Source organism: Nilaparvata lugens, chromosome 14 (genome assembly GCF_014356525.2).
Source record: "Nilaparvata lugens isolate BPH chromosome 14, ASM1435652v1, whole genome shotgun sequence".
In the NCBI taxonomy this organism is placed as follows: domain Eukaryota; kingdom Metazoa; phylum Arthropoda; class Insecta; order Hemiptera; family Delphacidae; genus Nilaparvata; species Nilaparvata lugens.
In genome coordinates, this window is record NC_052517.1 from 2,871,074 (window position 1) to 2,894,716 (window position 23,643).

Sequence of the window (23,643 nt, forward strand, 5' to 3'; positions counted from 1 at the left end):
TAGCATTGGAAAATCATATTCAACAACAACCTCAAGGAATTCAAACAGACAACCTCAACGTACATAGTATATTACAAGGACTAGGAAAATTTGATAACACTGATCGCCATTTGCAACCTCAACCATTCATTGATCAGATAAAATTAGTACAAACTCTTGCACCTACCTCTTGGAATTTTTGGCGTCTCCGTTTGACTAATTTATTGATTGGCGAACCCCTGATGTTTTTTCGGAGTAGAGCCCATGAGTTTACATCATTGGATGAGTTTGTCGCTGTCTTCCTGGAACAGTATTGGAGCAGAAGTAAACAGTTGGACGTGCTAGCGGACATCATATCATGCGATTTCAACCCTAACTTAGACGGTGCATGTACCACTTTCGTCACTGCCATACAGTTTAAAAATTCTCAACTGAGCGAGCCCATTAATGAATCGGCGTTAGCAAGCATTATTTTAAAGAAGCTACCGTATCAAGTTAGAATGGCACTCGCCACACAACCCATTACTGATTGCAAGCAGCTGATTAATCATTTATATGGCATACAGTCTGCAATGGCAATATCAACCCACCGCTCAGACCAGAGATACGCATCAAATCAGCATAATTCAAAATTTAATCCGCATAACAGCCAAAATATGAACCGGTATCATATGATCGCTACCGATCTGCTCCCCAATTTGAACGCCGCTATGAGCACAGGCAAAATGGTAATTGGAATAATGAAAAATTTCAAAATCGTACAACCAACCACTATGCCCAGCAGAGCAATCGTAGGAATCACTATGATGGCCGTGATCGATTAAACTCACATAATAATAATACACAAAACAGTTACAACAGAAATTATAAACCACCACCTCAACAAGTAAGTACAAACTATACACTAGCACATGCAATAGGTTTGAATCAACAAAAAACCCGGAACCCAACACCCAACGACCCGCCACCAGACATACAGAAAACTACAGCTAATAAACCATGACTATATGATACCCCCGATACAGCAAGCACAAACTCAAGTGAAACAAACCAAGAAAAACAAGACATCTCAACATCATACACCACATTCAGAAATGATCTACCGGAGACTTTGTTAGAAGAAACGGAAAAAGAAAGCAGGCTACCGGATATACAAATGCAAGCGTATATCGATATAGAAATATATGGAATGAAGGTTCAAGCATTAGTAGATAGTGGTTCACAATGTAGCCTCATACAAACAGACTTATTCCAACGTCTGAAAGAAAAAACAAAATTAGCTACTCTACCGTTAACCAACGTATATGTATCAGGTATCAGTCCAGGACGGCGAATACATATAACTACTCAATGTTTACTGGAAATAAATCTTCAACAACAACGATTCGCATATACATTTCTTGTATTACCTGTTTCCGGTCCGCACATAATAATAGGTACAGATTTTCTACAACACTTCCAGGCCTGTTTAAATTTCCAAACCTCGAAATTTCATGCATTTACCGAAACCGAAGCATACGAAGTCATAGTACCCCTTGATCTGAAGAAACGTACTGAAGGAATCGCTGAGGTACATTTCGCTCACTACATGGAAGGCGTGCCGAGGGAGTGGGGTATCCACGGAATGGAAAATGCTATGGAGTGTATGGAGGTATTAAGCCTAACAACGAAGGACCGAGCACCGTCAAGAGCCGACTCTAGTACCGAAGAATTGTTAGAGATACTGATAAACAGAATTCATCAACGTACCGATTGGCACCCTGACACTAGACAGGAAATAATTCAAGTATTCCGCAAAAATGCAGACGTTTTTTCCGAACAACCTGGCCTAGCTACTCACTTCAAATGTTCACTCAACGTTAAACCACACGACACGTATTACCGCAAATCATACCCCATACCCTTCACCTATCGATCCGCCGCCATAGCAGAAATATCTCGCATGGAACAACTAGGAATTATAGAAGAATCCACAGCACCCTATAGTTTGCCGATTGTGTGTGTAGCCAAAAAGGATGGAACCGTGAGACTCTGTCTGGACGCTCGCGCCTTGAACCGCATATTGGATGATGACCGAGAAGGACCAGACCAAATTGAACAAGTTATGCAAACCTTCCATGGCAAGACCATATATTCAACGGTAGATCTGAGCGCAGGATATTGGCAAGTCCAAGTAGCACCGGAATCGCGCGATTATTTATCTTTCCTGTTTAATGGACGCAATTATAGGTTCACTCGTTTAGCGTTTGGATTAAGAAATGCTATGGCTATATTCATACGATGTTTGAGACAGGCGCTAGGAGACGATATCAGTGACTACTGTACATTATACGTGGACGATGGATTAATAGCCTCACAGAATATACGTGAACATTGCAAACATTTAGATATAGTATTTGATAGATTGATAAATTGCGGATTGAAACTCAAATTATCTAAGTGTGAATTTTTTGCGAGAGAGGTGAAATATCTAGGACACATAATTACACCCACTGGCATATCACAGGACCCGGACAAATTATTAGCCATCAGACAATTTCCATCACCAACCAACCGTAAACAATTGCAAAAGTTTATTGGATTTTTACAATTCTACCGCCGTTTTAATAAACAAATGTCACACTACACTGCTCAACTCAGTCATATACTGTCTAGTACCAAGCCTTGGGTTTGGACTAACAAAGAAGAGATTATATTCCAACAACTAAAAGAAGCCTTCCTAAATTCCGTCGTGTTGAAACACCCTAACCTAAAGAAACCTTTTTTCTTGAATGTCGATGCATCAGATTATGCGATAGGCGCAGAGATTTTCCAAGAAGATGAGCAAGGAGAGAAAGGAGTGTTAGCATTTTTTAGTAAGACACTTAATCCAGCCCAGCGTCGTTATTCTGTGACCGAAAAAGAGTTGTTGAGTATTGTGGAAGTATGTATTAAGTACCGGACATTGTTACTCGGCAATAAGATATTTATCAATACCGACCACAAAGCCTTAACATTTTTCAAGACAGCCAAATTGAATCACAACCGCTTATCTAGATGGTTTCTTGCGCTTCAAGAATACGACATCGAATTGACCCATCTGCCAGGAAAGAGAAATCAGACCGCCGACTTTCTATCCAGAGAAATAGACGCTACATATTGTCAAGATACCAATCTAAGATGTTTTGCCGTAAAAAGTGGAGAAAGCATACCGTATCCTCCCAATATCCAACCACGAATTCATACCGCCATGTTAACACCTGAAAGAATCCGTATCGCCCAATATGAAGACCCAAGACTGTCCCGGATCCGTGAACTGATGGAAGAAGGAGCTGCCGAACCGCCCGACTACCTGCGACAGTATACCCGCTACAAAGGATTTATGTTCCACCGACCGGCTAAAAATACTTACGACTGGCGCCTAATTATCCCCGCTAATATGGAAACAGATTTGATAAAAGAAGCTCACGAACGCATTGGACATTTTGGAACTACGAAGACCCTCCACCTACTAAAAGAAAGCTGTTATTTTAAAAGCATGCATAAAAAAGTGGCCAAAATAGTGAAAGCTTGCGATATATGCCAGAAAGCCAAATACCCGCGATACCATATCAGAGGTGAAATGAATCCCATTCTCCCCAGCGCACCATTGGAATTGATATCAGCGGATATATATGGTCCATTGCCCATGGCGCAATACGGAAAAAAATACATATTCGTCCTTACATGTGTTTTTTCAAAATATACCATGCTATTTCCCATAGGCAAATTGACCGGAGAAGTTTTGGCCCGATGCATAACGGAAAGATGGACAAGTGAAGTAGGAAAGCCCAAACGAGTACTATCAGACAACGCAACCTATTTTTGTAGCAAGCAGTGGAAAGAAATACTTCACCTGGCTAATATTAAATGGTCGAGGACATCTCTTTACAGCCCCAGCGCTAACCCAGTGGAGCGACGTATGGCAGAAATCTCTCGTTTTATGCGGACGTACTGTAATGAAAAACACCAACAATGGGTTAGGTATATACCATTTTTAGAAGAATGCTATAATAATAGCCTAAATGAAAGCACCGGTCGTACGCCTTATGAGATCATATTCGGTAAAAGGAATAATACATTTATCGAAAAATTAATTGATTTTCCAAGATCAGAAGTGAGTAAGTTAACAAACCCCAATATCCATCATCTGGTAAGGTTAAAGCTAGAGCAGAAGGCAGATAGCAGAAAGAGATTCCACGACCGAGCCTATAAAATATTTTCATATAACATTGGAGATGAAGTTTTAGTAAAGAGCCACAGGTTATCAAATGCTTTAGAAAAAGTAACTCGCAAATTCTTTTTAATTTATTCAGGGCCATTCACTATAGTAGCCATATCGCAGCATAACACAGTTCAGTTACAAGAGAGTGAGAACACGCACATTGTTTGGTGGGAAAATGTAGCCAATATTAAGCCATATCACAGAATTTGAAATAAATATGATAAGAAGTCAAAGGAAAACACACTATCAAGCCAATTACTAACCTTCCTTAATAAATTTAAAATTGGTATAGGACCTCGTGGCAACAATCCAATGTTTTAATTCCTTCCAGCCGTCAGAAGCCTGCAATAAGGAAAAGAACAATTTTTAATATGTAATTAAATTATATACATCAGATAAAAAAGGACACAAGCGGGGATAATAAAATTAAAATTTGTTAATTACCTTTTTAAGAGAAAAAATTGAGCAGTTAGGTTAGTTATGAAAGTCGATAGCAAATTCTGCTGTAACATGTAACACTATGAATTGTAGAACAGCGAACAGCTGACCAAAGCCACCCAAATCAAATGAATGTAATATCTGTTGAACATATGTTTATAAAAAGAAGTACTGTACCCAAAGAGTTATTTATTATTGTTATTTATTATATTTATTAATGTCGATATATTATTTATATGTTTTTATATTTATTACTTTTAATTATGCCACGTTTGTTACCTGAAAAGATTTAAAGTGAATACCAGTTACCAAAACCAAAGAGCCATTAGCAAAAGAAAGTATTGTACCTGATGTATAGAAAATTATTTATATTAAGACCTAAGAAATACTATAAGATATAAGCCCAGAAGTTTATGAATCGAAATTATTGTCTAAAAGGAATCATTTATGAGAATTATGAAATGTGTGTAGTTAAGTTGGCAGCCCTGCAAGCGGCGAATTCAAAAATTACTGTGTTGTAAATGGTGTCAGGAGGAGTACGTTTAGAAGTTTATATTTATGATATTTTTATGTGTGTTGAGGAGGAGAATTTGTTATTGTTTTTGATAAGGTATAAAGGAGATGCAGCAAATATGACTGCGAAATGTGATAGAAGTAGGAGAGTATAATTTATAAATAAAGTATAGTGTATATCAGTGTATTTGAAGGGTGGGTTTTCATTAAAAACATTGTGATTCTCAATATTTTGAATTCAAACCCAGGGGCGTGTGTAACATCTTAAATCTGGGTAGATGAAAAGCCCTAACAGAAATAGTAATAGGTCTAAAAATAAAGTAATTGGCTAATATCGCCAAGCAGATAATAATCAAGATAAGATAGCATCAGCTTGTTCTGGCTAAATGGTACAAGAACTTAAAAAGGATTTGAAGGAAGTTTACTACTCATAAATATATTATTTATAAAATATTTGAAGATTGAGGTTAGGTAGATGTATTCACAGATCGGTGACCTAGAGATCGATCAAACCGAAGAACGTAGAATCTGACCAAAACCCCTTGGCAGAGCTTTATTGCATTCGATGGTGTGCAATGTGAAAAAACACCCGTCCACGTGGCTAATTATTAGTTAGCATGGAATTAATATTAATATATATAATATTAACTAGCATGCAAAGAGCATAAATAAAAAACCAAATAAAAATAATTTAATGTATTCAGGAAATAAGAGTTACCAGGCGCATGAATACCTAATAAAATTTGCATGCACCAATAGTAAAACGGCAGTTAATAGGCGGCAACTGTAGGCCAATTCAAAAATATTTATATATATTTATATAATTGTAGTAGATTTTGTGTAAAAATTTGTGTAATCTATGTTATCAATATGGCTCGAATGCAAAGAAATTATTAATCATATAATCTAAGCAATATTTTGGCATTCTTTGTAAGATCTATTTGAATTTAATGGCGGAGGATTGGGATATTTAAATTTTATGCTAATTTGAAAGTCGGAAAGAGAATCTGTAAAACTTGAGAAGGAAGAACCAGCACTCGCCAGCCAGATGCCACCATAAGAGGACCCCAAATATTTTAGAGCGAAGTACCTTATTAATAATTTTGTAAAAGTTAAAGTTAAAGTAAATTATTAAATTTCTTAAAAGACTTCGTGATGCTATTGTGAAGCAGAAGTCATTTTTCATTTTAATTAAATTTATAACCCCTTGGAGGAGACGATTCCGGCTACCATATTCCCGGACCACATGGAGTTGGATCGACATCGGCGGCTTACAAGAAGATTTTCGACACGTGAGTGATTTAAATTTGAATTTAGTGATGGGCGCCCTAGTGCTTCGAAATAATCTGATGATCAAAGCTAGCTCGCCGAAAGGGTTATTATAAATTAAGAAATTAATAAGAGTAATACTTGCGCAAGTAAAAATTAGTATTAAAGGTATTTAATTGAAAGAAAAATATATAGATCAATATTTTAGAAATTTCTATTTAATCAAAGAAGTACGAAATCTAGGCTATCAAACGTATGCATACAATATTTAATTTTTGCAATACAATTTGCGATAATTTATCATAGTTCTAATTCACTAGATGAATGGCTCTACCTATTCCGTCAGGTGCCGAATCTTGCACCCTGAGATAAAAATATATATTCGATACAAATAAATCTACTAAATACTAGAGATTTTAATATATAGATATATTTGGATTATTAGTGGCTAATTTATCAAGCTGATCTTAGAGCACATATTTATGATTGAATTATCCAAGCAGACAAGTATTAGCAAGTACATGTCACAGCTACATGCCAAAGAATGCATATGATTTCAAGATAAAGGCACATGGTAATGATTCGTGCCATAAATCTAGAATATAAAGTTAGCCTGTGATATTTTTATTGATTTCAAATATTGTTCTATTTTTATATTATATTTTTTATCGCTCTATATATATTTTTTGCCTCGACTGATCTTTGCATTATTTATGTAATATATGTGTAAAATTTTCATGGTGTGCAATTTATTTTATATTCCTCATCTCTATAGTATAAGTATCATTTTGTATCAAATTATGATGTTGTGTATCAGGTTGTTATGATACTGTATCATATTGTGTTGATACTGTATCATATCTGGTGATACTGTATCATATTGTCGTGATACTGTGCCATTCATTGGTGATAACATATAGAAGATAGCATGAGAAGATATTATCTCATGGCTAGTAGAATTCATTCAAAGTTTGTAGTTTAGTATCAAGTTGAGATGATAATATATCATATTGTGGTGATATTGTATCATATTGTGGTGATATATGCCATGGTAAAGGACCGTTATGTTGCAAATGTGAGTGTTAACTGAAGCCGATAGTCCTAGCAGTTGTTTTTGGTGAAGCTATGTGACGCTGGTAGTCTCTCATACTGTGCCCTTCTTACACTCTTACACTCCCAACAACACACTAATAATAGACAGTGTATAGGGTGTCTATGTTGCAAATGTGAGTGTTAACTGAAGCCGATAGTCCTAGTAGTTGTTTTTGGTGAAGCTATGTGACGCTGGTAGTCTCTCATACTGTGCCCTTCTTACACTCTTACACTCCCAACAAAACACTAATAATAGACAGTGTATAGGGTGTCTATGTTGCAAATGTGAGTGTTAACTGAAGCCGATAGTCCTAGTAGTTGTTTTTGGTGAAGCTATGTGACGCTGGTAGTCTCTCATACTGTGCCCTTCTTACACTCTTACACTCCCAACAACACACTAATAATAGACAGTGTATAGGGTGTCTATATTGCAAATGTGAGTGTTAACTGAAGCCGATAGTCCTAGTAGTTGTTTTTGGTGAAGCTATGTGACGCTGGTAGTCTCTCATACTGTGCCCTTCTTACACTCTTACACTCCCAACAACACACTAATAATAGACAGTGTATAGGGTGTCTATGTTGCAAATGTGAGTGTTAACTGAAGCCGATAGTCCTAGTAGTTGTTTTTGGTGAAGCTATGTGACGCTGGTAGTCTCTCATACTGTGCCCTTCTTACACTCTAACACTCCCAACAACACACTAATAATAGACAGTGTATAGGGTGTCTATGTTGCAAATGTGAGTGTTAACTGAAGCCGATGGTCCTAGTAGTTGTTTTTGGTGAAGCTATGTGACGCTGGTAGTCTCTCATACTGTGCCCTTCTTACACTCTCAATAAAATTACAATAATCATTATTAGGCCTACTTCAGATAAACCCTAATGCATCACAGCTCCAAGAGAAAATAAAACTAAAATCTGAAGAACCAGACGATAAATTGATTAAAATTCAAAAAGTCGAATCCAAATCAACCACGAAATTCAGCCTCGAAAATCCAACTCAAGGAAAACCACCCCAAAGTCCTTCACACAATTTCCCAGCCCCATTTTCCCCACAAAATTTTCCCAGCACCATTTTCCAATTTTCTCAACAAACGGCCTCGTAAAACACACTCCATCATTTATTCAGCATAATAATCAAGCAAGATCAACTCTGTATTGTCATCATTTGTTGAATACAAAGCATTCACGTTATTCATAAACAACACTGCCATTTTGAAATGAACTGACTATATCTAGAATCACTTTCAGCTGTCACCATTGGTTAAATGGGAAACCTTAATGTTAATACATTAGGAACACTGCCAGTTCCAAATAATCCAACTATATAGTCAGCTTGGAGGATATTATGAGTGCCTGCACATCTATATATATATATATCATGTATATGTTAAACATATGGGTCAAATATAGATATATAACACCTCACTATCGGTGTTTTATAACCCAACATAAAATCCATGACCAACATATCAAGTAAAGACTTCATTCAACAGCATGGCAACTTCTATGCCCCACCGTTTAAAACTGTGACTATTACTATATTCTCAGAGTCTACATAACTCCCCTCTATCATAAATATATATCCAACATGGCGTCTAATCAAGTCAATATTGCACAATATGATGATGGAGAAAGAGATGATGAAGATGAAGATGATGATGAAGTGGTTAAAGAAGAAGAAGAAGAAGAAAGAGGCAGGAGAAGAAGAAAAAGAAGAAGAGAATGGAGAAAAAGATGATGAAGAAGAAGATAATGAGGATGATGGTGAAGTAGAAGAAGAAAAAGAAGAAGAAGAAGAAGAAGAAGAAGAAGAGAAGAAGAAGAAGAAAAGAAGAAGAAGAAAGAGGCAGGAGAAGAAGAAAAAGAAGAAGAGAATGGAGAAAAAGATGTTGAAGAAGAAGATGATGAGGATGATGGTGAAGTAGAAGAAGAAGAATAAGGAAGAGGAAGAAGAAAAAGAAGAAGTAGAAGAAGAAGAAGAAGAAGAGAATGGAGGAAAAGATGATGAAGAAGAATATAATGAGGTTGATGGTGAAGTAGAAGAAGAAAAAGAAGAAGTAGTAGAAGAAGAAGATAGTGATAAAGTAGAAAAAAAGAAGAAGAAGAAAGAGGCAGGAGAAGAAGAAAAAGAAGATGAGAATGGAGAAAAATATTTGACCGTGCGAAGTGAGTTCTAAGATTCAAGTCGACGGTTTGGCATTTCTCTTAATGTTTAAATGTTTGAATGCTTAAATGTTTATATGTTGCGCATTTACGGCGAAACGCGGTAATAGATTTTCATGAAATTTGACAGGTATGTTCCTTTTTTAATTGCGCGTCGACGTATATACAAGGTTTTTGGAAAATTTGCATTTCAAGGATAATATAAAAGGAAAAAGGAGCCGCCTTCATACGCCAATATTACCGTAAACATCAGACTATAGAATTATTCATCATAAATCAGCTGTCTAGTGGACTATAATACTACCCGTTCAAAAACATCGAACATCTTGAAAATTGTATCTTTCCATCAACGTTGTAGACAATTGCAGCCAGACCTGATAACAGCGCTCACACTCACATTCCGGGACGACACGTCACGGTACGATATGACAGAAAGCTCTATGGTTATTTAGGATTTTTTCTAGACATTTTAAATTGATAAATTATTTATTAATTTTTGAGCAAACATAACAACAGGTCATTGTAACTCAGCGCAACTTGAGCGCGAGGTCTACTGTTCACAGAACTACTAGTATGAAGAAGAAGATAATGAGGATGATGGTGAAGTAGAAGAAGAAAAATAAGGAAGAGGAAGAAGAAAAAGAAAAAGAAGTAGTAGAAGAAGAAGAAGAAACAGGAAGAAGAAAAATAAGAAGTAGTAGAAGAAGCAGAAGCAGAAGAAGAAGAAGAAGAAGAAGAAGAGAAGAAGAAGAAGAAGAAGAAGAAGAAGAAGAAGAGAAGAAGAAGAAGAAGAAGAAGAAGAAGAAGAAGAAGAAGAAGAAGAAGAAGAAGAAGAAGAAACAGGAAGAAGAAAAAGAAGAAGTAGTAGAAGAAGCAGAAGAAGAAGAAGAAGAAGGAGAAGAAGAGAGAAGAAAATGATGATGATGATGATGATGATGATGATGATGATGAAAATAATCCTTGTCGTTTTCAACAAGTAATAATCCTCTATATGAGAATATTAAATAATGCCATACATTCACGCCTTTGTTCTAAAATTGATGAAGTAGCCTACAATAATAATTCTGAAACTGATTAATATTCAAATCGACTGTAAAGTGGCATTAAATGCTCAACTGAATATGCTTTGAACAATACAATACACTTCACAGAGAGCTGAACAATATATAGAACAGCTGAGAAAGACTTGACACAGATGAGAAAGAAGAAGAAGAAGAAGAAGAAGAAGAAGAAGAAGAAGAAGAAGAGAAGAAGAAGAAGAAGAAGAAGAAGAAGAAGGAGAGAATAAGAAGAAGAGAAGATAAAGAAGAATAGGTTGTAGAGGTGAAGTGGAAGAAGAATTAGAAGTAGAACTAGAAGAAGAGGTAGAAGAAGAAGAAGAAGAAGAAGAAGAAGAAGAAGCAGAAGAAGAAAAAGAAGAAGAACACGTAGTAGTAGCATAGGATGAAGAAGAAAGAAGAACACCAACAACAAGTAGAAGCTAAATTGAAGAAGAAGAGGAGAACGAGAAGTAGCTGAATCAAAGAAGTAAGAGAAGGAAAGGATAATGAAGAAGTGGGAGGAGAAAACGAAGAAGAAGGAGAAGAAGAAGAAGAAGAACACGTAGTAGTAGCAGAAGAAGACGAAGAAGAAAAAAGAAGAACACCAACAACAAGTAGAAGCTAAATTGAAGAAGAAGAAGAGGAGAACGAGAAGTAGCTGAATCAAAGAAGTAAGAGAAGGAGAGGAAGATGAAGAAGTGGGAGGAGAAAACGAAGAAGAAGGAGAAGAAGAAGAAGAAGAAGATGAAAAATATTGTAAAGCACTCACTCCTAGATGACAGAGAAGAAGATGTTGGTAGTATCCTAATACAGCAAGAGATATCTGGCCCTACTGATGTCTAAGTAAATAGTAAGAAAAGGCAAAACATTTTAAAATGGGAGTGGCTCAGTTGAGGGTGGAGAGAGAGAGAGAGAGAGAGAGAGAGAGAGAGGAGAGAGAGAGAGAGAACCAAGAGGCTTTGTTAGGTTGAGAGAGAGTGAGTGAGGGTGGGCGAGAGAGTGAGGGAGAGAAAGAGATAGGTACTGGAAGAAGGTGCGCGAACAATGATCGGAAAAAAGTTTAGAGGTGTCTTGAAAGAGAAGGACTAGAGGAAGTTTAGAGGAAGAGAGAAGGAAGTTTATGAGGAGGAAAGGTAGGAGGAGGATGATGAGGATGAGGAGGAGGAGTAGAGGGTGGAGGATGATGATGAGGAGGAGGAGGAGTAGGAGGAGGAGGAGGAGGAGTAGGAGGAGGAGGAAGAAATCCAATATCGGGGAATTCCAATAAGTGAAGCATCAGAGTCCAGCAGTGAAGAATTTCGAATATACCATGAAATGAGATCTCGATAAATAATTATTATTATCACCTCCTTTTGTGAAAGAGGGCTGTCAGCATTTTTCAAATGGAAAGAGTTGGTGTTATCAAAGAAGAAATATTAATACTGTACCAGAAGCACGGGCTACCAGCTACAATGAGGTCCACGTTATAATGGCAGTGTTTGATTAGCAATGGTATTGCTACAAAGCAGGTGGCTCTATCCTGTTTTGTATCAAATTATGATGTTATGTATCATGTTGAGATGATACTGTATCATATTGTGTTGGTACTGTATCATATTGTCAAACACTAATTGCTATAGTGAGGTCCACGTTATAATGGCAGTGTTTGATTAGCAATGGTATTGCTACAAAGCAGGTGGCTCTATCCTGTTTTGTATCAAATTATGATGTTATGTATCATGTTGAGGTGATACTGTATCATATTGTGTTGGTATTGTATCATATTGTCAAACACTAATTACTATAGTGAGGTCCACGTTATAATGGCAGTGTTTGATTAGCAATGGTATTGCTACAAAGCAGGTGGCTCTATCCTGTTTTGTATCAAATTATGATGTTATGTATCATGTTGAGATGATACTGTATCATATTGTGTTGGTACTGTATCATATTGTCAAACACTAATTGCTATAGTGAGGTCCACGTTATAATGGCAGTGTTTGATTAGCAATGGTATTGCTACAAAGCAGGTGGCTCTATCCTGTTTTGTATCAAATTATGATGTTATGTATCATGTTGAGATGATACTGTATCATATTGTGTTGGTACTGTATCATATTGTCAAACACTAATTGCTATAGTGAGGTCCACGTTATAATGGCAGTGTTTGATTAGCAATGGTATTGCTACAAAGCAGGTGGCTCTATCCTGTTTTGTATCAAATTATGATGTTATGTATCATGTTGAGATGATACTGTATCATATTGTGTTGGTACTGTATCATATTGTCAAACACTAATTGCTATAGTGAGGTCCACGTTATAATGGCAGTGTTTGATTAGCAATGGTATTGCTACAAAGCAGGTGGCTCTATCCTGTTTTGTATCAAATTATGATGTTATGTATCATGTTGAGATGATACTGTATCATATTGTGTTGGTACTGTATCATATTGTCAAACACTAATTGCTATAGTGAGGTCCACGTTATAATGGCAGTGTTTGATTAGCAATGGTATTGCTACAAAGCAGTGGCTCTATCCTGTTTTGTATCAAATTATGATGTTATGTATCATGTTGAGATGATACTGTATCATATTGTGTTGGTACTGTATCATATTGTCAAACACTAATTGCTATAGTGAGGTCCACGTTATAATGGCAGTGTTTGATTAGCAATGGTATTGCTACAAAGCAGGTGGCTCTATCCTGTTTTGTATCAAATTATGATGTTATGTATCATGTTGAGGTGATACTGTATCATATTGTGTTGGTATTGTATCATATTGTCAAACACTAATTACTATAGTGAGGTCCACGTTATAATGGCAGTGTTTGATTAGCAATGGTATTGCTACAAAGCAGGTGGCTCTATCCTGTTTTGTATCAAATTATGATGTTATGTATCATGTTGAGATGATACTGTATCATATTGTGTTGGTACTGTATCATATTGTCAAACACTAATTGCTATAGTGAGGTCCACGTTATAATGACAGTGGATAAAGATAGAAGAATAGCGATGCCGATTCTCTGAATTAATTAATTATATTTCTACACTGTCAAAAACATAATTGGCATCGTTGTGAACCTAGAAAAGGATAGTGACACTGGCTTTGTCGAATGATAGACAAGGATAGCAAAACCAAAGTTGATCAAATACTGTCATAACGTGGACCTCACTATATCCTTGTCTATCATTCAACAATGCTGATAGCGCTATCTCTTTCCCACTTTGCTCTGTTGCCTGATCGTCTTTTAACAATGTAGAATTAATAATCAATTAACAAAATATTTCATCTTAATTATGAAATTATTGAAAAATATATCTGCTTCTTCTTCTATATATATATATATATATATATATATATATATATATATATATATATATATATATATATAAAAGCGAAATGGCACTCCACTGACTGACTGACTGACTGACTCACTCACTCGCAGAACTGAAAATCTACCGGACCAAAAACGTTCAAATTTGGTAGGTATGTTCAGTCGGCCCTTTAGAGGCGCACTAAGAACGGATTTGGAAAAAATTTAATTCTAAGGGTGGTTTTTAAGGGTTTGAAGTTCGTCTTTTAGCATGTATATTCTTCTTAATTATAATTGAAAAATGTCCATACCATATGTTAATATAGAACTATAATCTAGAGAGAGTACCTCTTCGAAACAGTTGTTAACTGGTAACTAAATTAATAATTTTGTCAAGTTGGCATTAAGTTGAGCTGACTTTGTTAGGTTGGCACCAAGTTGAAGATTGAAATGCATTTATCGCGGAAAAATTGATTGGGCACTGCTACTTCAATCAGAGCTATTCCTGGGAATATTGATATTACTAGCCGTCAGGCTCGCTTCGCCATATCCGTTTAGCCAGACGTTTAGTCTGGACCCCCGACTGGACCGTCCTAACATATGATAAAAATGCTCAAATGAAAAATGCAGGCGAGCGAAGCGAGCCTGCTGATCTCATTTTTGGACGATCCAGTCGGGGGTCCAGACTGGCTAGACGGATATGGCGATCGAAGCAAGCCTGACGGCTAGTAATAGAATATAATTGATTATTTTGAATGAGAATGAAAGTTAATATTATTACATCAATAAACCTGTATCAGCTACCGTCTATAGAAGGCATTGACAAGACACATGATCGACGTTTTTCTCCTATCTTTCTTAACTGCCGTTATAACGTGGACCTCACTATAGTTATGAATTAGTACATAATAATTATATAGTAATCGAGATGAATAGATGAATCTAAACTAATAATTCTTGGATCTTAGAGAATCTAAGCGAATTATATGAGAATCCAAGCGTACATTCTAATTTTCACAGATACTCCAGTAGATTTTAAAGCAACTCTTCTCTCTCACACACTCTCTCACTCTTTCCTCGTCCTCTCACTCTCACCCCCATCAGTTGTTGACGCACTGAACCGAGCGACCAATCGCAGACGGCCTAGACTGAGTCACGCCTCTTAGCTCCGCCTTCTCGAACCTGATAGGTGGAGCCCATTCCAAGTGACTAGTTCTGAATCCGGCCACCAGATGACAGCATGTACTGGATCAAGTAACTGAGACTCTCTTGACTACTCTCTCTCTCTCTCTCTCTCTCTCTTCAATTAGTATTTCTTTGTCTCTAATTTATCTTTCTTTTACTCCGCTGTAATTTTCTTCATATTTATTCTCATCTCCTCTTCTCCTCCTTTTTCTTCTTCTTCCTCTTCCTACCATTCTTCACCTCGTCCAGCTACTCAATCTCATTATTCTTCTTTTTCTTGATCTCCTTCTTACCCTTCTTCACCTTTTCTTGCAACTCCAACTCATTCTTCATTCCCTTTTTCTTCTTCTTCACTCCCTTTTTCTTCATCTTCACCTCCTCCAGCTACTCCATCTCATTCTTCTCCTTCTTTTTCTTCTTCTTCTTCTTAACCTTCTTCACCTCCTAAATCTACTCTATCTCATTCTTTTTCTTCTTCTTCTTAACCTTCTTCACCTCCTCCTCCTCCTTCTATTCCATATCTTCTTCTCCTTTTTCTTCTTCTCATATATCTTCTTCTTCTTCAATAAGCCAATTTGAAAACATCAAGTACTTCTGAACGTTTGTTAAACCAAAGCAATAGCAAATCTTCATTTTTGTTATTTTTGATTTTTGACCAAATGTCAATACTACTTATGATTATTTTAAATTACAGGTAACACACTGGCAACACCCCAGGTTCCATGCTTACTTTCCATCGGGCAATTCTTACCCTTCAATACTTGGAGATATGCTGTCAGATATCATTGGCTGCATTGGTTTCTCATGGGTAGGTAATCATCATTGATTCACCATTTTTCTCTCAATAATCATCAACTACACTACAAGATAATTCAACTCAGATACTGTTTTTGGTCACACTTCAGATATAAAAATAGGTGTCTTTTTTCTTTAGGGCTAGTCTTGAATACAAATGAAAATAAAAATCTAGGTACCTTTTAAAAATTATTTAGTCACAACATATTTTGGCTACATCATGCCATTATCAGTCAAGTTATTGATAATGACATCATATATCCGAATCATGTTGTGACTAAATAATTTTTAAAGATTACTTAGATTTCTATTTTCATTTGTGTGATGATTCATGTTTACAACTTTTTAATAAATTCGTGATATTTTCAGACAATATTCTAGTGTTTCATTATTCGAATATTTTCCTCACTGAAGACAGAGGACATTGTTCTCCCAAACTAAAAGATATTTCTAGTTGGAAAAAAATATATCTTGACGTAATTTTTTTTCATAGTCTAGTACTTTCTACGTAATTTCATTGTAAACGTAAATATTGTATCTTATAAGTGTCTTGATGAACATATATTCTATTCAAAGAGCAGTGAGCACAGCAATCTATACTGATATAGAAACCTTCAAATACATTACAAATTCAAATACAGAATTTATTTCAAAGATAGCATACCTTGCAGTTATTTTCTATAGTGGAATTGAATTGTCAATTGTATTGTAGAAAATCTCAATATAGTTATTTGAAAAGTGTGATATACCGTATTTACACAACTTTGTAAAATAGTACTCCAAAAAAGTCAAATTTAACCTGTATATTATTATTCCAAGTTTTAGTTGATTATAATTTGAAAAGTGTGATATACCGTATTTACACAACTTTGTAAAGTATCACTCCTTAAAAGTCATATTTAACCTGTAAAATATTTCTTCCTAGTTTTAGTTGATTATAATTTGAAAAGTGTGATATACCGTATTTACACAACTTTGTAAAATAGTACTCCAAAAATGTCATATTTAACCTGTAAAATATTATCATTTCCAAGTTTTAGCTGATTATTCAGGTAATTCTTGTCAAGTTTTCTCAACATTTTTCCATTATTTATAGACGCGTCTTTGTGGTCTCTTTAATCACATTATGGACTTTAAATACTGAAATACTAAGAAAATGCTGTATTCTTTCTAACTTTCAAAAGTATCATTATTTATTGAAAATATCAGACTAATCATTTGCAACAATTTTGTAAATTTAAAATTTTTATAAAATTTCAGGCTGCCAGTCCGGCTTGTACTGAATTGGAGACAATTGTTCTGGATTGGCTAGGTGAGTAAGTTGTTCATGAACTATTCCAAATTTAATTAATACCAATGAAAAATGAATCAACAGTGATCATGTTATTTTTTCCTTGCTTGCTAGAATTGCAAGAGGCTACAATCAACCTTCAACGCTCAATGACAGCATTTTGTTAACTACAATGACAATCTCTTATTTGAACATTTCAAGGCTAATGATTTTCTCTTCCAATTTTGGATGGTTTTGGGTATCTACAGTAATAAATGGAGTTTAGAAATTGATAAATTTTTTTGAATTTTGCAGGTAAAGCTATAGGACTACCCAACGAATTTCTAGCGTTTTCTGAGGGAAGCAAAGGGGGTGGCGTGATACAGGTGAGTCACAAAAAATTGTTGAATTTTATAGGGCATATAAAGGGTTAATCCTAAAATATATTGCTCCCAACAGCCAGTCTCAATTGAGATATGACTTACAGTCCAAGTCCTGCAGCTTTGTCTATCAGAGCATGGTCATTAGACTACAATATTACCCATTCAAAAACATCGAACATCTTTTAAAATGTAACTTTCCATAAGCAACAGATGCTCTTTTTTATCTTCTCAAAAGCAATGTGTTGTGTCCACAAAGATACACAAGGAGCTTTAATGTATCTATCCATAAGCTACAGATGCTCTTCTGTATCTTCTCAAAAGCAATTTGTTGCATCCGAAAAGATACACAAGCAGCTTTCTAGAGTTATGTCATTTTAGCACAACACAGCCTATCAGCTGACATTCGTTCAATATGCTGTTTACATTGTTGGTGATACATTGCAACTCTCTCATTCATGACAATTCTCTGTGTGTAGGGAGCTTCCTCCATCTAGAGTCTCTGAAGCCTAATGTTTTTGCAAAGCCATGAATATCACCCCGCGAACCATACCTTGCCTATAGGCCATTTCAAAGTAATGGAGGTAAAGGTACTAGATGTGTACTGTATACAAATTTACTGTTTTTATTTATATATTTATTCATAATTTACAATCAACTTAAGGACAAAGAAACAGACTACAGTTCAAAACTTCTTTTCATCCCAATTTAATGAAATAAATTGTCCAAATAAAGGTTATGTGTGACTTTTTATTATATTGGTGTACCCTACTGTTTCTAGGCTTGGTGGCAACCAGTCATGAACCCTTCAAAAGCAAAGTATTTACCATGTACACAAATGTACTGTCTTTAGCATTTGATTATACTGTTTCTAGACATCAGCCAGCGAGTGCGTGCTAGTTACCATGTTGGCCGCTAGAGCACAGGCAATCAAGCGCCTCAAACAGCAGCACCCGTTCGTGGAGGAAGGAATACTCCTCTCCAAGCTGATGGCCTACTGCAGCAAGGAGGCTCACAGCTGTGTCGAAAAAGCAGCCATGATATGTTTTGTCAAACTGCGAATCTTGGAACCGGATGATCGCTGTGCATTGAGGGGAACCACTCTCAGACAGGTAAATCAAACACAATCATAATTTGCTTCACCGATCAAGGTGAGAATAATTGTATGAGTCAAGGTCAGGAGAACGTGGAGGCCAAGCTTGGCAAGCCTTGTCATTGAGGTCCCTAAGGTGCTCATCATAGACCCATAGCAATATAGACAGGTAAATCAGACACAAAAATAATATCCTATAACTATCAGGGTAAGAATTGTACGGCTCAAGGTCAGGAGAACGTGGAGGCCATGCATAGTAAGCCTTGTCATTGAGGTCCTTGAGGTGATCATCACAGACCCATAGCAATATAGACAGGTGAATCAAACACCGACAATTTGTTCTACCCATCAGGGTGAGAATTGTATGGCTCAAGGTCAGGAGAACGTGGAGGCCATGCATAGCAAGTCCTGTCATTGAGGTACTTAAGTGACTCATCATAGACCCATATCAATATAGACAGTTGAATCAAAGACAGATAATTTGTATTACCCATCTGGGAAAACATTTTATGGCTGCATTGGACCAGGAGTACATGGAGGCCATGCATATCAAGCTCTGTACTTGAGGCCCTTAAGAAAATCAGCAACACTGTTTTCCTATTTTTCTCTACTACTATGATAACGTAGACCTCACTATACCTGTTAATGCATATCAGGTTCTAAGTTTCATCATTTTAAACTATTTTACAACATTGGAAACCCTTGGAAAAATTCAAACCCTTCTATAGTGAGGTCCACGTTATACTGGCAGTGTTTGATTAGCAATGGTATTTCTATCCTTGTCTACCATTCAACAAAGCTGATAGCTCTATCTCTAGCGTTTTCATGTTTATTTCGCATTAAAAATAATATTATAAAAATTGTATATGTGAAATTCTAACCTTATCTTGGACTGTGTCACCTACAAATTTGGAAGAAAAATAACACAAAGACTACCTTATTATTTTATCTACCAATGTTATTACATTAGTCTCATTTGTATTGTAAATAAATGAAACTCTCTCTCTCTCTCTCATTCTCACTTTGCTCTGTTGCCAGATCGTCTTTCAACAATGAAGAATTAATAATCAACTAACAGAATATTTCATCTTGATTATGAAAATTCATTATGAAATTATTGGAAAATATAATTTCCTGCTTGATAAAATATAATTGTTTATTTTAAACGAGAATGAACAGTTAATATTACATCAATAAACCTGTATCAGCTACCGTCTATAGAAGGCATTGACAAGACAGAGGATTAGCAACGTTGTTCTCCTATCTTTCTCCACTGCCATTATAACGTGGACGTCACTATACCTGTTGACAACTATAGCCAGCACCTTGTGATAATCCATCAAAAACTATTGGTAAATTGAACCTTTCATACAATTTCTGTTTACAAAATTTTCTGACAAACCTTTCTTTATGTCTGTTACAGGCAATGGAAGAGGACGAAGCTATGGGTCTTATCCCTTTCTTTGTCTCCACTACCCTGGGAACCACATCCTGCTGTTCCTTCGACAACCTACAGGAGATCGGACCTGTCTGCTCCAAATTCCCTGCAGGTACCGTTTTCCCTATTATGAGTGATGTATCAAAATACTAGTAATTCTGTGAACAGTAGACCTCACGCAGTATTCTCATCCACTAGTACCTGATTGAAACTATAGACCTTATGGAAATACAGCAATAGACTGGCTCCTCCACACATCTGTGTAATCACTTGTCAGCTGATTTATGATGAATGATAGAGTTCTGTGAACAGTAGACCTCACGCAGTATTCTCATCCACAAGTACCTGATTGAAACTATAGACCTTATGGAAATACAGCAATAGACTGGCTTCTCCAAACATCTGTGTAATCACTTGTCAGCTGATTTATGATGAATAATAGAGTTCTGTGAACAGTAGACCTCACGCAGTATTCTCATTCACAAGTACCTGATTGAAACTATAGACCTTATGGAAATACAGCAATAGACTGGCTTCTCCACACATCTGTGTAATCACTTGTCAGCTGATTTATGATGAATAATTCTATAGTCTGACTTTTACTCTAATATTGGCGTATGAAGGAGGCTCCTTTTTCCTTTCATATTATCCTTGAAATGCAACATTTCCAAAAACCTTGTATATACGTTGACCCGCAATTAAAAAAGGAACATACCTGTCAAATTTCATGAAAATCTATTACCGCGTTTCGCCGTAAATGCGCAACATAAAAACATATAAACATTTAAACATTAAGGGCCGTTTGCACAGTCAAAGCTTAAACTCGATTTAATCAGATGTTGGCTTAAACTCAAAATGAAACACATTATAACAAACGAGACTTGACATGGATTTAATCCAGTTTAAAATGAAATTTAGTTTAAACTGTCACTGTGCAAATGACCCTAAGAGAAATGCCAAACCGTCGACTTGAAAATGTAATGTAATTTCATTACACTATTAAATTAATGTAATTTCACCTTCACTTCCAGTATGGCTCCACGTGGACGCGGCCTATGCTGGCAATGCATTCATCTGCCCGGAACTGAAGCCTCTGCTGGCCGGCATCCACTGGGCCGACTCTTTCAACACCAATCTCAACAAATGGATGCTGGTCAACTTTGACTGCTCCACCATGTGGGTGCGAGACAGGATCAGGCTCACTTCGGCACTGGTCAGTTACACTTCTTCTTCTACATCTTCTTCTTCTTAATCACCTAATTCTTCATCTACATCTTCGTCATCATCTACATCATCTCCTTCTTCTTCCCTTGTCTTCATCATCATCTTCTTCCCCTGTCTTCATCATCATCATCATCATCATCATCATCATCATCATCTTATTTTTCTTCTTCTACTACAGCTGTGCCTAGTGGAAGGTTGTGTGTATATTTTTGGCTTCAAAATTTTCTGAAATAACTTAATTTATTCAAAGTGCGGTGATATTAAGTGCAATATTTGACTATAATTTGGTATTTTAATCATTCTAAATTCAAAATTTCCAGCTCATATATATTTTTGGACAGAACTTTGAACTTTAACTTTCTCAGTAAGAACATAACCTATTTTTTCGGACATTTTATTATTTTAAAAATTTGGGAACATAAAAGTTTTGGGCTATACCTGTTCTATCCCAATCATATTCATATGATTTGTAGTTATATCAACAAATAAATAAATAAATCTATAAATAATCTTCTTCTTCTACTACATCTTCTTGTTCATCTTCTTCTTCTTAATCACCTTATTCTTCATCTACATCTTCGTCATCATCTACATCATCTTCTTCTTCTTCCCCTGTCTTCATCATCATCATCATAATCATCTTCTTCTTTTTCTTGTTCTTCCCCTGCTTTCATCATCATTTTCTTTTTATTCTTCTTCTCCTTCCCCCTCATTATCATCATCATCCTCTTTATCATCTTCTCAATCTCATTTTCCCCTTTGTCTTCTTATTTTTCTTCTTCTACTTTTTCCCCTTTCCTCCTTCCCCTTCATCATTATGATTGAGAAAATAATATTTTTTCCTTCGCCTTCTTATATTATCTCCTTCTTCATCTCCTTCATCACTTTCTTCTCCTTCCCCTTCAACATCATTCTCTTCATCATCTTCTCAATCTTATTTTTCCTTCTCCTTCACCATCATCCTCCTCCTTGCACATCTACTTCTCTACCAAACTCATTCCACTTCTCTTTCCTTCTTTACAACCTCACTTTCTATTTTTCCACTCTGTTGTAATTAATCGATTAAAGTAATAAATTAATTAAAGATTATGGCCCGGTTGCACAAAAGCCGGTTAAATTTCAACCGTGATTAACTTTACAAGAACCAATCAGAGAAGGCGATTATGAAAAGATGGCTTCTCTGATTGGTTCACATGGAATATTAATCATGGTTAAAATTTAACCGACTTTTGTGCACCGGCACTTCTTTTTAAAGCTCAATCGTTTGATTGGTTGGCAGCCTTCCATCCAAATCTGTCCATTGCTACTCTCTTCCATTGTACAAAGCTCATAGCACCCAGATCCTTCGTCATTTGTCTTAAAAGGCTGTGCAAAGGCTAAAATTCAACTTTCTACTGGTGATATTCTTCAAAGTTTTTCGATTTGTATATCATCAAGCTATCAAAATAAAAAAAATTCTCAGAAAAACATTTTTTTTACGATCATTGCTTTTTGAGAAATGAGCGCCTAAAGTTCAAATTTTCGGGACAGAACATTTCAAATTCGGTAAGAGATAAATCCATGAGATTTAGTGGATAAATTCTTCATGGTATTGCTGATTGAATAAAACAAAAATGTTTTGAAAATATTAATTTTTGAGAAAGTTATTCAATTTACTAAAAATGACCAAACATAACTCAAAAAAGTTATTTTTGGTAAATTGAATAACTTTATCAAAATTGATATTTTCAGAAAATTTTTGTTCTATTCAATCAACAACACCATGAGGAATTCATCCTCTAAATTTCATGGAGTTATCTCTAACCGAATTTGAAATGTTTTGTCCCAAAAATTTGAACTTTAGGCGCTCATATCTCAAAAAGTAATGATCGAAAAAAAAATGTTTTCCTGAGAATCCTTTTTCATTTTGATAGCTTGATGAAATACAAATTGAAAAACTTTGGAAAATATCACCAGTAGAAAGTTTATTTTTAGCCTTTGCACAGCCTGTAGCCAGGGTCTCCACGACCCCTCTGTCCATCAACTGTACCTTCTAGAATACTTGACGTGAATGCCTTATGTGTCCAATACAAGAATGTCGTATGTCACTGAGAAAATTTAGGAGAGATCTCTTTTCTACCACCTTCTGGAATACCTCCTCATTTATAACTTTGTCAGTCCATTTTCAACCGGCACTATGGTTTAAAAACATCAAAATAGTGCGATAATTAACTACTTG

At 35.9% G+C, this 23,643-nt stretch overlaps 2 protein-coding genes across 6 annotated transcripts in view; one reads left to right on the forward strand and one right to left on the reverse strand.

The window, feature by feature from the left end:
* Positions 1 to 23,643, forward strand: part of LOC111060835 (tyrosine decarboxylase) — a 66,913-nt gene that overhangs the window by 34,169 nt on the left and 9,101 nt on the right. Inside the window, exons 2-7 of the mRNA XM_039440499.1 lie at positions 15,920 to 16,033; positions 17,281 to 17,332; positions 17,606 to 17,676; positions 18,546 to 18,782; positions 20,187 to 20,313; positions 21,233 to 21,414. Coding sequence (XP_039296433.1) covers positions 15,995 to 16,033; positions 17,281 to 17,332; positions 17,606 to 17,676; positions 18,546 to 18,782; positions 20,187 to 20,313; positions 21,233 to 21,414 — 708 coding nt within the window. The 5' untranslated portion in view covers positions 15,920 to 15,994. The remainder of the gene's footprint in view (positions 1 to 15,919; positions 16,034 to 17,280; positions 17,333 to 17,605; positions 17,677 to 18,545; positions 18,783 to 20,186; positions 20,314 to 21,232; positions 21,415 to 23,643) is intronic.
* Positions 1 to 23,643, reverse strand: part of LOC111051900 (nucleolar GTP-binding protein 2) — a 140,445-nt gene that overhangs the window by 7,579 nt on the left and 109,223 nt on the right. The window contains exon 1 of one of the 5 annotated variants that reach the window (XM_039440495.1): positions 11,508 to 11,572. The exons of the other annotated variants lie outside the window; for them this stretch is intronic. The gene's annotated coding sequence lies outside the window, so the exon portion shown is untranslated. Of the gene's footprint in view, positions 1 to 11,507; positions 11,573 to 23,643 lie in introns of those variants that run through there. 5 annotated transcript variants of the gene reach the window in all.